Here is a 15,126-nt window from a genome sequence, read left to right as displayed (position 1 = left end):
TTCATACCCTTTGGTGTTTAGCTTGCGGAGAGGGAGGAAAAAAGACATTTCCCTTTGTTCTGCTGTGCGAGTGGAATCTAGCCCCAGAAGGGCAGACTATTGCACTTGTTTTTTAAAGCATAAAAGGTTTATGGGACATGGAAAAACTGACCCAGGATTGCTACCTGGCATTTCAATGCAACTGGGACACAGCAGGGTTCCGATCCATGACTGGAGCTCCTAGGACTAGGATAATATGAATAATAATAATTATATCACCACCATGAGCCTCTATCTAGTTTAACGTGGAGTTCTAGCCCACGAAAGCTTATGCCCAAATAAATTTGTTAGTCTCTAAGGTGCCACAAGGACTCCTTGTTTTTGTTTTTTTTAATCCAGTTTAAGTCCATTCATTTTTCTCTCCTCTGGTAGCCCTCAGGGAGCTGGCTGGTCACATGATGGTGACTCCTCCCTGTTCCCCCAGCCCTTAAGTTATATTAAAAGAAGCTAAACTATTTTAAATACTTTTCCATTATCACTTTTCCCTGTAATCAGTCACTGCAGTTGTCACAGGGGCGTTATTTGATCACCAATGGGAGGGGAGGTGCCCAGGAGACTGTCTATGAAGATGTGGTCAAGCCTATGGAAAAGTTTGAAAGCCCCTAGGCTAGAACATCTTCCATTCAAAGGATCTCTAAATATTCTGCAGTGAGTCAGAAACGATGATGATGCTTTAATAGTTTATGGTGACTCAGATACTAAGCAAAGCGATGGGCTGGGAGTGACAGAAAACACATTTGATAATACCTAGCACATTCATAGCACGCTTCATATGAAGATCTTTATACAAATCATCAAATCTCAGAACACCCCTGTAAGGTAGGTGTTACATCCATTTTACACAGGGGTAAACCCACGCACAGCAAGGATAAGTCAGTTGCAAAACACTATTAAGCAAAACTATAGGTGGGTAGGACATGAGATGAAAGATGAGCATTTATCATGGAGGGGCAGTTGACTATGCTCCGAGTCTTCATTGCTCATATTGCGGGAGAAAAGCTTGCTTCCCCAAGAAACCAACATGGATCACTGCTCCAAGCCTATGGGACTAGAGATAACACCATGATCCAATCACATCAGGGGCCTTCAAACTTTGCCCAACCCAAGGCCACACTAGTAACTTACCAGAAGCCTAAATTCTGTTCCTGATTTGAATACAAACATCCAATGGTAGCCACTCTCCTTTTTAAATAAGGAAGCAAGAGGTGCGGAAATTAATGGAACCTGCAATGTGGTTTGGCAGCCCAGACTGTCAAAATGGTGCATGCTGAGAGTCACATCTCTCAGCAAGGAAGCAACAGACTGCGTTACAGGACTTGGTGGGCCCTATTTTGGCCACCTTTCATTGTGAATTTTCTAGCCTGGTGTGTGTCCCAAACACAAAAATCCCTCTGCGGTTTCTTTTTTTGGGAGGCGCATCTCTGTACATCACATCCTTTCTAAGAGATGAGGGATGTTGCTGATTAAAGCAAGCAAAGCAGAATTTGAGAAAACCCTCATCATAATACATATTCAGTCAAGACAAAAAAAAAAAAAAAAAGGGGGCATGCTTGTTACTCACTTGTCCTGGGACTCAATATACACATAGAGGTGAGGTTCAAAGCACTTGGAAATGATGCCATGAAATGGGTTGTCCGGGGCCTTCGGCTTCTTGGGCTGCAAGGAAACCATTTAGAGCAATGATTGCAAACCTGCCATCAAACTTCTACAGAAGATAGCACAGCAGGACTTATGTTCTTTAGAACTTTATTGTAACCCAGAACTCTATTGCTAGATAACCAACAACGTACAGAGGGTCACGGTTTGCCTCAGTCTAGCAATGTTCTTGTGTGTTTAATTGCCTGGTTTATTTGCTTTGAAAGATGAAGTGTTGCTAATAACATATATAACCTGGTTTGGACCCTTCACATCATAAGATGTCCATAGAATCATGGAAGTGTAGGGCTGGAAGAGACCTCAAGAAGTCATCAAATCCAGCCCCCTGTACTGAGGTAGAACCAAGTAAACCTAGAGCATCCCTGACAAGTGTTTGTCCAACCTGTTCTTAAAAACCTCCAATGACAGGGATTCCATAACCTCCCTTGGAAGTCTATTCCAGAGTTTAACTTATAGTTAGTAAGCCTCTCCAAATATCCAACCTAACTCTCCCTTGCTGCAGATGAAGCCCTTTACTTCCTGTTCTACCTTCCGTAGACTTAGAGAACAATTGATCACTGTCATCTTTATAGCAGCCCTTAACATATTTGAAGACTGTTATCACGTCCCCCTCATTCTTCTTTTCTCAAGACTAAACATGCCCAGTTTTTCTAACCTTTCCTCATCAGTCAGGTTCTCTTAACCTTTGATCATTTTTGTTGCTCTCCTTTGGACTCTTGCCAATTTGTCCACATCTTTCCTAAAGCGTGGTGGCGCCCAGAACTGGACACAGTACTCCAGCTGAGGCCTTACCAGCGCCGAGTAGAGCAGGACAATTACCTTTCGGCTCTTACATACAACACTCCTGTTAATACACCCTAGAATTGGATTCGTTTTTTCACAACTGCATCACATTGTTGACTTCTATTCAATTTATGATCCACTATAACCCCCAGATCCTTCACAGCAGTACTACCATCTAGCCAGTTATTCCCCATTTTGTAGTTGTGCATTTGATTTTTCCTTCCTAAGTGAAGTAATTTGTGCTTGTCTTCACTGAATTTCATCATGTTGATTTCAGACCATTTCTCCCATGTGTCAAGGACATTTTGAATTCACATCTTGTCTTCCCAAGTGCTTTCAACCCCTCCTAGCATGTAGTAAAATAAATGTATGATCTTTCTGAGAGTTGTCTTTTCACTTGTAGAGCTCTCTTACAATAAAGAATAGTTTGTGTTTTTATAACACCTTTCAACAGAGGCTCTCTAAGCACTTTACAAATAAATAGGGATGTTGTAAAGATTGGTTAATAGTAAGGAAAGGCCATCCCCATCAGAGATGGGCACAGCAGCTGTTTAAAAGGAAGCAGCATAGTCTAGTGGATGTGACACTGGATTAGCACTCAGGAGACCTCGGTTCAATTCCCACCATTGGAGTGCTGGGTGACTGTGGGCAAGTCAGTGCACCGATTTCCCCATGTGTAAAAATGCAGATGATAATACTGATGTCCTTTGTAAAGTCCTTTGAGATCTATAGAAGAGCTAGGTATTACTATAGGAGAAGGGATAGCTCAGTGGTTTGAGCATTGGCCTGCTAAACCCAAGGTTGTGAGCTCAATCCTTGAGGAGGCCATTGGGGGATTGGTCCTGCTTTGAGCAGGGGGTTGGACTAGATGACCTCCTGAGGTCTCTTCCAACCCTAATATTCTATGATTCATCAAATATAATTAAATGAACACATGCCTACATTTTAAGACATGAAATTCACTATTCTAAGGTGGAATTTAGGTAAGCAGATCACAATTCCAAGAGTTGCAGTTATCAATGCACAGAGGGCTGTATGATCTCTTTCACTATGACAACATATTTTATGGGTGGAAGGAGGTTATGTTTTAAAATGATCACTAAAAATACTATTTTTCATGTCAGATTTGCAACATTAAGTACATGCACAATTTAGGGTCATCTGTCTTATTCTCATTTTATTACATAAAATATTTTTAATGTGCCGAGCCTTACTCGCAACCATGGCACCTCCTCCTTTCTGTGAGTCTACATTTCCAAAGCCCAGCTCATTCACTGATTCAGCAAAGAGTGTAAGCATGTCTCAGTGGGGCTGTTCGTGTGCATAAAGTTCCACACATGCTTAAGGGCACTGCTGAATTAAGGCTTTAAAGGCTCCAAATATTTGTACCATATCTAGAATTTTAAAATGTTGTTATTGACTCTTTCTGCTGTTGTCTCCATTTCTTAGCAACCAGACAATTTCACAGCCTGCAAAGAAAGCATTGGTGATTCAGTGGCAGAATTCTCACTTCCCTTGCCAGAGACTTGGGTCCAATGCCCAGCCAATGAAGAGCTGAGTTTTCCGCTTTGAAAAAGCCTTTTCACCCTAAGAAAAGGAACTAGAGAGCTCTTTCCCATGTGCTTTCCTAAACAAGAGACAAGGAGGCACTGGGTCACCTGTGGAATGTGCACCGAGACTGGAAACGCCAGCATTTCAGAGAAATAATTAAGACGAGCGCACACAAAAATGAGTAATAACGTGTGGCTGCAAAGCCTACGTGAACCAACGATTTATGGAGGCCAGAACACTCCATGAACCTGGTTTCATTAACCTTTTCACGAACAACAACATTGGGGAATGCGAGCTTTTACGACTCTGGGAGAGAGCAACTGCCCAGCATCCCCCGATCCTGTGCTTTGCCAGCGCCTGTGCATCCAACTGGGTGTGTACATGCCTCAACTTTGGGAAGAAAGCAATGGGTGGCATTTCTAAAACGCACCGTTCCCAGAGGTCTCAGGAGCTCTGACAGGACCACCTTGTGCAGCAGGGAATCAGGGATTTACTAGGCTAGTGATGTTTACCGTTCCTGTGGCTGGAAGAGCTGGATTAAAGCAGAGGTTGTGTGTGTGTCTGTGTGTGTCTCTCTCTCTCAGTCTTTGCATCATCCTGCACCCCGCATGGCTGAGAGAGACAGAATACTAAATCTTCTAACAGTAGCAGTGAAGCAGTATTTCAGAGTGCATGAATGCTGTCCAAGAGCTGCAGATGTTTAAACTATTTCCTCCTGGAGTTTGATGGAATAATAAAAGGTTACTGTTGTCACAGTAAGCAGGTCTGCAGCTGGCCCAGTTTCCTTTTATTACTATCCAAAGTAAACAGATTAAATCTAACTGCTAGGATCACCAGAAGGGTTTCTTTTTAAGGTGGTTTTCTTTTATTTCTTTCCCCTCACTCTTCTGCTCCCTCTAGTAACCCTCTTCCACTTACATGTGTCCTCAGTCACCAGCACTAATGTCTTAGAGGCTTTCTGCCTCCCAGCTCCCTCCACCCTTTCCTTTTTCTGCTCCTCTCCCGCCAGCAAAAGCGAGTGAAATATATAACGTGCAAGTGTTGCTGCCTAGGAGCAAACCTCCTTCCCAGGTGTGCCTCAGCTGGGCAGGGCTTTGCTGAGTGCACTCACAGCTCCAGCCAATCATGGTGCCATTCTCAAGCGTAGTAATCTGGGGAATGCCAAAAGTGGGGCTCCCTCCCCCACAAGCAGCACTACACGGAATAGCGTGACAGGCTGGCACAGACTTGATGCCAGGAAGGAAACCAGCTTCCTTGCATGCTGGGAACTAGACAATTCCCTGCTCAGAAATACTTGAATTGCCTTCTGACAAGTTAGTACATTCAGCTGTTTATTAAAAACAGGGGCTGGTTCTGCAGTTCATTTAGTCCTTCGCCTGCCTTCTGGCACCCCTGAGAATCCCCTCAGTTTTTCCTACACTTTACTCCCTCCCCAACACCTTTCCTTGTGGCTGGCTTTCTCTATGGCCAGCACAGCAATCATCATCTAGGATCTGAAAACCCAACTGTATTCTGGTGTCTTTTGTCAGTAAAAGTTCTGCGGTTACGCTTCAGCTGCTGACCTTGTTGGTGACATGCAAGGTTGACTAGAACCCAGCTCATTCTCCCTACCTTGGAGGAGTAAAACCGGTTTGTTTCAATAAAGTGAGCACCTATGACCTGAAGTCACATGGGGAGATGTGTCAAGTGAGGGACCATTACTACGAAGTATTTGTTGGACCAAGATCACGCTAAGCATGTGGCAATGACAATGAACTTCTCAAATAGATTTGGAAAAAAAAGCTTAGGGACTTCCAGAGAGTCTCAGAAACTGGGACTCTTTTGTTTGCAGATAAGGAACTTGGAAGACTTACTCTATCTATATCGCCTTTCTCTATCACAGTTTCGTCTGTCTCTGTCCCACTTTCATCTTCCAGAAATGGGTTGGTGGAGGGAGGTGGCAGCTCTGCCTTTTTCTGTTAAAAAAAAGAAAGTCAGTAAAGGGCGAGAAAGTTTCCTTTTGGGATATCAGCCACATTGCTGCATTCTCGCTTTGCCTTCCTAAGCCCTTTCTGCATTTCTTGCAAGTACTGCCAAGTGTTACGTGCAATGCGCCTCAATCCTGACCTCCTGCGAGAACTAAAGTCTAGTCCTCCATCCTCCTCCTCCGCTCTACCAATGCATCTCACTCCTGACATGCGACACGCCCTTCTGCTCCAGGGCTGGGCTCCCCAACTTCAACAACTCTGCCAATGCACCTCAGGACGGGAAATTCTGGCTAATGATATCACAACAAATTCCTACTCTCCCCAAATTAGCCCTGCGATCTTTAATAGCCAGCAAGCTGGGTGGTCAGCGAGTCACGGTTCAGGGCTCCAAATTCTGCTCGCTGCATTAGAAGCAGAGCCCAGAACTGGTGCTAAACACTCAAGAGGGAAGAAGCAGAGTTTGAACTAGTGCCAGCACTGGTCTTTGCTGGCTGACGAGCGAATGGTGCTGTGGAGGCACTAGAGAGGGTGAAGAGCCTGCTAGGGGAAGGGGAGCAGAGTGGCTCCCATTGGAGGGCAGCCCCGTAAAGCACTTCTTGGTCAGGCCTAGGTGGAAATATAGAGATGGGGGAGAATATCCCCATGTGAAACTCCAAATCACACGGTTTCCAAACTGGCCTAGCCAGCCAAGACAGACTGTGCTGTGGGGCAAATCACAGGAGGTATGAGAGTGTGATATGGTAGCCAACCCCAGTGCATGAAGGTTAACCCAGAGATCTGCCTGCCACATAAGTAATAGGGGTGGGCACAGAAAGGTAGAGAGCAAGTGGCTATGGCGTGGCTCGCTCAAGTGTCCTTTCCTCCGCAACAGGCTACGAAGCTAGAAAGGGCTCCCGCAATTGGGATGCATTGTTCTTGGGCTGCTTGGTTTTATCTGGAATCTTTTGTTTACGATTCAGTGCACAAAAGCTCCAAGGAAAGGGACTAAACTCTGCTGCTGGTGGGAGTGTCGTTCATTGTTGCCAGCTGAGGGTTCTGCCCACTGGTCTCCAACGGGCTTGGTAGAAAGTGAGGTGGCACCTCATCAGCTGTGCGCTCCTCACACAGGAAACCTCTGCAAGCTCCTTGTAACTCACAGAAACACTACAAAGCATGCAAAGCCAGAATGGGGCTTTATTGGTTACACTCCTACCATTCAAAAGGGGCCCACCTACTACATTGGCCAAGTCTTGCCCAGACTGCATTGGCAAGACTTGGTTCTAACCTCTTTAAACAGGGGCTTTATGACAGAATTGCTGACACAACAGTTAACTACGGACATGAGAACAGTGCTGCTGCAGCAAATCCGGCATTACAGCTCCCCTCTGCCACTCGTCTCCACTGTGTATTGTCCGTATACCCGTATATAATTACATGCTTTGTTTTATGTTTAAAAAGAGTTCAGATGACAGCAATCCAGGGCTTCATGGTCCCTAAATAGAATCAGAAGTGGGAGAAAGGCGGCCAGGAAAAGAAATTAATTTTCCTTATTTCAAACCCTCTTCTCTCCTCTTTTGTTGATCTTCAATTATAATCGCTTCCGTGCATCCCATTTCTGAAGGGATAATGAGAGCAACCCAATGCAGTCAGATAATTAACAGCACATTGGATAATAAATATTCTGGAAAAATGAAAATCAGATTGTTAAGAACTCTCCAATCAATCAATTAAAGGAAGTGCTAAAGAACTCCCCCTTTAACTGGCACCAGCCAGTGCATTACAGCAAAGAGCAATGGTTCAATCCATCATCCATTACACCTACACAGCTCCCTCAAAGACAAGAGTCCAAACAGGCCTCCGCAGATGAACAGTGCGGAGCAGCGCTCCTCAAACTTGCGGTCTTTGAGCCACATCTGGAATTTGTGCTGTCTAGGCAGCATTTGATTAGCACTCCACTTGCTCAGCTTAGATTCCAGGCAGAAAAAGCAGAGGGACAATCCCAGGACACTCCCTAAGCTACTGGGCATGCTGGTAACAGACAGAGCTCGGGACACTGAAATGAGACAAGGCAGCGTGCAAGCTGCCAGGGACCTTTCCCAAAGCCCCTTCCCCAGGCAGTAATTGGAAAGGAGCACTGAGAAGAGGGGAAAAGAGGATGTTGTATCAGCGTGCAAGAAACTTGTGTCATGATGAATACACTGCGGCACAATTATGTGGTGGTTCTTCATAACAAAGGGGCTTCAGCTGTAATTTAATTCAAGAGGCGTAGGAGAGTTGAAGTAGGAGAACCATGCATCTCAAGAGGTAGGAGAGGAAGGGGGTCCTCTGTGCCCCAGGATCTCACCACCACACAAACTCTCTGGGCTAACATCTTTGGAGCAGAGGAGGGCTTTCAAAAGATATCCTTTATAGCACCTCACTGCTCCAGTTACAGTGGAGGATGGGAGTTTCTTCCTGTAACAGCTGGGGCTGTAGGGCTGTTCTTTAGAAGTTTCCTTACCACGGTCCCGTCAGCCAGAGTGCACCCCGAGAAGCGTTTAGCCATCAGCCCTTCGAAGTTGGTCGTTCTCTGAATGGCAAACAAAAGCAATTTCACCTCAATCTCTTTAGCTCTTGTGCGCATGATCTTAGCAAGCTCTGTCCTGAAAGGGAGAGGGAGGGAAACGAAGGATGTGATTTCCTGCTTGAAGAGAACTATCAATTACTTCTGCACATATTAAGAAAAAGATTTGAAGCTTATGGTCGTAACTCAGTCCAGTTCCTATAGCGAACCAGCTCTCATTACTAAATTCCAAGTTAATTCCTAAGCCACTCTCATTTAACTACTAACCTCCCATACAGATTAGGTTTCAGAATTCATACCCACAGTTGTTGTGAGGTTTGTGCGTAACAGGACACCAGCCCCTACATCCAATGTACTCTTCTTAGCCAGAAAACCCTACAGTAACACAGCTTTGGCAAGAGCAGTGCTTATAATGGGGGTCAGAACAACAGCAGGGACGAGAGCTTTGGGGACCTTGGTTGGCGCATACTTTTCGGTCTCCTGGGGGAATTGGCTTTCAAGGAGCTAGCTCTGTGAGATGGCAGCCCCAGGCATCCCCACCACGTTACTTATCTCCAGCTCTGCTGCCGGGAAGTTGTTTTTCCTTTTATAGCAATATCCGCGTATTAAATGTATTTCTGTGATTCTCTCTCAGGATTATCACCTAAACAGCATTTTTTTTCCCCCCTTGCAAGTCCCAAGCAGTAGCCATTCTACAAAGACATTTAGCAGCAGCATTTTAAAAATCTTACAGATCTGCCATCAACTCAGGGAAAAACACCGATTACTACAGTATGCCCTCTTAGCAAAATTCACTGTTTGTGCTCACCTCGTAACATGGCAGAACTCAACGGCGATACGCTCCGTCATGCACCACTCCTGCGGAAACATACGCCCGTACTTTTCCTCGTAGTCCATCAGCTGACGTTTAATCCAAGCATAGCGTCTGTCAATTTTATCTAGCCAGGCGACCTGAATGAGATGAAGACCACTGTACAGTCCTGCAGCTGCTAATATTTAGACATGTTGCCTAAGTATATTCTAGTGCTTTAGAGAAGAAGCGGGGCTAAGAAACTTGAAGTCATATGGAATTGAACAACAAAAATAATACTTAGCACATCTTCAGACTTCTTAAATACAGGAGGGATTTTCAGACATGCCAAAGTGATTTAATAGCACAAGTCTTACTGAATGTCAGTGGGAGTTGTGCTCTTAAATCACTCAGGTGCTTTTGAAAAGCTCACCCATTCTCTCATTTATTCCCAGCAAGGTACATATTATTCCCGTTTTAGAGAAGGGGAATTTGAACCCCCTGAGGAAGTCAGGGGGATTAGAGTTTAGGAATTCCTGGATTCCCATTTTCAGCTGGCTTTCAAACTCTGGCCCTTGGGCCACTAGTTGCCTGCGGGTTCCTTGCTAGCGCTGCATAGAAGGAAAAAGTACAGCCCAAGACCACATCTCCTAAATCATCATCCACTCAATAGCACATCGTTAAGTCGTTACTCATCTCGGACACAGTTAGTTCAGAAACAAATATTACAGAATCAAGCTGGGTAAGTATGAAATTAGTAACTGCCAACAAAGCAAAATCTGTTTCTTTTGCAAAACGTAAAATCCAACCAGAGCATGCTGTGTTCCACTTACGTCTTGGTTTTCCTGGAAAAGTACCAGGTATTCCGAGAGGTGTTGTTTAATAAATTTCTTGATGATTTCCTGTTTGATTCTGGGATCTAAGACGTTAGCAACTAGACATGCATCACGGAGGACATTGCTGGGTCCGCCAGGCCTCTGTCAAAATAAACAAGAACAAAAGATTTACTAGCCAAAAAGCCTAAAGGAGAGATTGCAAAATCTACTGGCTTTTGTAGCTTCATCTTGTTTTTGTCCTCTACTATTAGTTCCCTTTTCCCACCACCACTGCTGCTGCCCCTGCTTATTGACGCTCAGGTATCTGGGTTCTGATGGATGAACAATGAAACAACTCTCAGCAAAAGGTGCCCTGTGGCTTGACAACTCGATTGCTGCCTGCTGGAAAAGCGCAGCCAGCTCGGCACATCATTTTTGTTAAGCCCTTCACTGTACACAGAATAATTCTCTGAAGGAGGAGGGCTAACAAAGCAATCCTGGGACAAGCAAACGTGTTCCCACCCACATGGAGGGCCAAAATATAAAATAAAAATAAAAAGCAGACAGGAGTTGATCAAAGCTTCAACATTTAGAAAGTTATTTGATTGCTGGTCAATATTGGCACATACCACAGCTTTACTGCAGAAGACCACAAACATCACAGTTGCTTAGAAGCATCTTCAGTAAAATCCCACGCCCCAAGGGAGTTTCAATTGGACACAGAGTTACTCTTCGTTCAGGGGCAATTCCAAAGCCTCTCCATTGATTTCAATGAGCTTGAAGTAAGGTTGCCATTGTGCAATCCCTGTTCTTAAACATTTGCTGCGTTCCACCAGTGCAGTGGTGGGCAAAGCGATCCTCTATTCTTGTACAAGGGCTTAGTAACATTTCTAAAGTGTTTTGAGGCCCATCTGCATGTAAGATGCTTTATTCTCAGAGAACTCTAGGCTTTGCAGGAGGGATAAGCAAGAAGAAGTAAGCCAAGTCTAAGAATTGTTACATGTATTATCACCATCTTTTGCATCCCCATAGCGCCAAGCAGGCCCACTGTGGGAGAACAAAGAGACAGTGCCTGTCCCAATGTTGTTACCTTTTATAAAAAAACGTGGCCTAGATCTGTAAAACAGTGCAGCTCTGCTGGTCTTAATAGCTATAACAGCTGACCCCAGCTGAGGATCCGACCTCGGAAGTGAATTTTTAAATTAAAAATAAGCGATAGTGACAACAGTGGTCAGAAGCCAGAGACTGGGGGGCTGCCACTTTGCAAGCTTCCTTTACACAGCCTTGCCATCACAATTCAGTCATGACCTGCGACACACTTTAACTGCTCCTAACCAGGATCTGCTACTGCTAGGATCTTTGATGTGGACTAACCCTCTCGCTACAAGACTCATTTGGTTTCTGACAAATAAACCAGATTTGAGCCCAGGCCTCCAGAGAAGGAAAAAACTTAGGACATTAACTGCACCTTCAGGTGCTCATGTAAAATATTAAAAGTAAACCATGAAACTGATGAGACTGTTGTATTCATGGGTCATGTCCCTGGGCAATGAAACTGCAGGTCTCTTTGTCTGTTAGTTCCTTGAAGAGACAAGAGATTTATTAGGTACATGGTCAAGGAGCAGTGGTGGTATTTTGGAAGACAGAGTTAGCTCCTCCCGTGCAAGGAATCCAAATTCTCCACTGAGCAAACAGTAATTCAAAATTATTGCTGGACTTCTGCTTCTTAGTATGCATCAACATACCGGCTCATTGCAGCATAGTGGGGTTTTCATTTTTATGCTGCTCCAGGGACTGGCAATGGAGCAGAGAGGCCTGGCTAACTTTTACAATCCATATACACGCACACTTCCAGCAGCAGGTAGAGCTCATGAGGCAGATTGCTGAATTAGGGAAAGAAACGTGAACTGCAGCCAGCCGCTCTGCTCTACGAAGTCTGAACAATCAGAGCCTCCCCTTGGGACTAACTTCTTTTGTGTTAGTGTTGTCTTTTGTAAACAAGGTTTTTGGTGGCTGCTGGGTAAGCTCAGTAGAGAGTATGGTAGGAGAGCCAGGCACAGCCAATCAGCTGGGTGCCCCCCAGAATTATTAAAAGCTGGGACCAAGCACAAGAACTTGCTCTCTATAAATACACCAGGAGGGTAAACAGCTATTTAAACTAACGGACGTTAGCACAAGAAGAAAGGGGTATACATTGGTCATGAATAAGTTTAATCTGGAAATGAGAAGAAGGTTTCTAACCATGAAAAGTGTTTTCCTAGGCAGCCTTCCAATAGGACACCATCCAGATGCAGCCTCTCCGAACGATCAAAGACATCAAACAGTATGAATTCCAGTTGGATGAAAGGATCCGTTTTCTAACTGAACAGGTCCCACTCTCTCAAATGGTCACCCAATGTTCTCTGAAGCAGTATGATCATCTGCTCCAAGTTCCCTGCGGGAATCCACCGAGACTCTGACCCAGCGAAAGCAGGATGGAAAAGAGCGCCAGAAGAACTAAAGCAATGTGTCTAGATGTCGTCAAGACGCACCTGTCCCTCAGAGGCACCGTAGCCCATAAAGCGCCAGATTTGGCTCAGGCAGAATATCATAGAGGCGTGTAATGCGTTCAGCAGCCTCTACACTATCCAAACAGCACGAGAACTTACCCAACCTAACTTTCCACTAGGGGTAGTGAGGGCAAACAGTCTAACTAGTTTTGATAAATCTGGATCTTGATACATTTTATGAACAGGAAGATATTGGGTTGCCAGCAATAGCAGGGGACTGGGCTTGATGACCCAGAAGGTCCCTTCCAGTGCTGTTTTGCTAAGTTTCTAAGACATTATTATTTATGGTCACAGGGAGAGGATACAGGAATATTGAATGAGTATCTATGGCTATAGAAAAATATATTAACAGTTAATGTTTTAAAGTGCTAATTAATCCCAACACCACAACTGGGAGGGAGGTAACGTTAACCCCATTAAAACAGATGATGTAACTCAGTGGCTCTCAAACTTTTTTCCTGGTGACCCCTTTCACACAGCAAGTCCCTGAGTGCGAACCCCCCCTTATACATTAAAAACACTTTTTTAAATATTTAACACCATTATAAATGCTGGAGGCAAAGCGGGGTTTGGGGTGGAGATTGACCGCTTGCGACCCCCCATGTAATAACCTCGCGACCCCCCGAGGGGTTCCAACCCCCAGTTTGAGAACCCTTATGTAACTGAAGCAGTAAAATTAAGTGACTTGAATCAGTGGCTGAATCACAATCAGGGCCACCCAGAGGATTCAGGGGGTCTGGGGCAAAGCAATTTTGGGGGCCCCTTCTATAAAAAAAAAAGTTGCAATACTATGGAATACTATAGTCTTGTGGGGGGCCCCTGTGGAGTCCAGGGCAAATTGCCCCACTTGCCTCCCTCCCTCCCCCCGGGCAGCCCTGATCACAATTCCAGTTCAGAAAATCCAGGCTCCGAGCTCTGTCCTCTGCTCACTTCAATATGCTTCTGATTCATCCAAGCACACTTTAGTTTTACTCTGCAATAAGGATCCTGTAGATGCCAGATGAAATTGATTGCAATCTCACAACTACCGAGTATGGATCTAAAATACTGTGAGATAAACTGAACGCCACATCTCTCACATAGAATCACAGGACTGGAAGGGACAAATGCAAAAAGTGAACCAACAGGATAAACAGTGAAAGGTAAGGGCCTGTTCTTGCAACCCCGAAGGCCTGATCCAGAACATATTAATAGAATTGTAGGACTGGAAGGGACCTCGAGAGGTCACTTAATCCAGTCCTTTGCACTCAAGGCAGGACTAAGTATTATCTAGACCATTCCTGACAGGTGTTTGTCCAACCTGCTCTTAAAATCTCCAATGACAGAGATTCCACAACCTCCCAAAGCAATTTATTCCAGTGCTTAACTGCCCTGACAGTTAGGAAGTTTTTCCTAATGTCCAACCTAAACCTCCCTTGCTGCAATTTAAGCCCATTGCTTCTTGTCCTATCCTCAGAAGTTAACGAGAAATTTTTTTCTCCCTCCTCCTTGTAACAACTTTTTATGTACTTGAAAACTGTTATGTCCCCCCTCAGTCTTCTCTTCTCCAGATTAAACAAACCCAATCTTTTCAATCTTCCCTCATAGGTCATGTTTTCTAGACCTTTAATCATTTTTGTTGCTCTTCTCTGGACTCTCTCCAATTTGTGAACATCTTTCCTGAAATGTGGCACCCGGAACTGGATACAATACTCCAGCTGAGGCCTAATCAGCGTGGAGTAGAGCAGAAGAATTACTTCTTGTGTCTTGTTACAACACTCCTGCTTAAAACATCCCAGAATGAGGTTTGGTTTTTTTGCAACAGTGTTACACTGTTGACTCATTTAGCTTGTGATCCACTATAACTCCCAGATATTTTTCCACAGTACTCCTTCCTAGGCAATCATTTCCAATTTTGTATGTGTGCAACTGATTGTTCCTTCCTAAGTGGAGTACTTTGCATTTGTCTTTATTGAATGCCATCCTATTTACATACATTTACTTGATGGAAAACAGTAAGAAAATGACACGCATTACACTACCACGCAGGAGACTAGGTTTCTTTCTAAAATATCTCCTAAAACAAGTCACACATAGATCAAATAGTAAATAAAAGCCCAAGATGATTATGCTTGACATTTCATTTGAACAACAGACTGTTCATTAGAGGGAGAAAAAAGCCACAATACCTTTGTGCCCTGGGAAGGAAAAGCTTCTTCAAAATCTGCCAAGATTTGTTGTCCTAACTCATTTTGGGCAGCCTTTACCCTGCCGGAGAAAGAGCAAGCAATTACTTTGTTCCCAGAATTACAACTAGTTGTTTTGTGTTTGAAATCGACAAATGTTGCTAAAACACAACACAAGCAGCTAGATGAAAATACACAAAAATGTAGCATAGATTAAAGTAATATCCACATGATGTAGGCTATTTCATCAAAACTGGGTCAGGTGGGAT

The 15,126-nt window shown here is 44.3% G+C and overlaps 1 protein-coding gene across 1 annotated transcript in view; it reads right to left on the bottom strand.

The window, feature by feature from the left end:
• The window catches only part of VPS53 (VPS53 subunit of GARP complex), an 87,372-nt gene that overhangs the window by 35,524 nt on the left and 36,722 nt on the right, over positions 1–15,126 (bottom strand). The window contains exons 8-13 of the mRNA XM_034752955.1: positions 14,861–14,939; positions 10,162–10,305; positions 9,347–9,489; positions 8,476–8,617; positions 5,883–5,984; positions 1,601–1,695 (exon numbers count right to left, since the gene is read on the bottom strand). Coding sequence (XP_034608846.1) covers positions 1,601–1,695; positions 5,883–5,984; positions 8,476–8,617; positions 9,347–9,489; positions 10,162–10,305; positions 14,861–14,939 — 705 coding nt within the window. The remainder of the gene's footprint in view (positions 1–1,600; positions 1,696–5,882; positions 5,985–8,475; positions 8,618–9,346; positions 9,490–10,161; positions 10,306–14,860; positions 14,940–15,126) is intronic.

Source organism: Trachemys scripta, chromosome 18 (genome assembly GCF_013100865.1).
Source record: "Trachemys scripta elegans isolate TJP31775 chromosome 18, CAS_Tse_1.0, whole genome shotgun sequence".
NCBI lineage: Eukaryota > Metazoa > Chordata > Testudines > Emydidae > Trachemys > Trachemys scripta.
The sequence above is the reverse complement of the archived record's forward strand: the minus strand, read 5'-3'. Positions and strand labels throughout refer to the sequence as shown.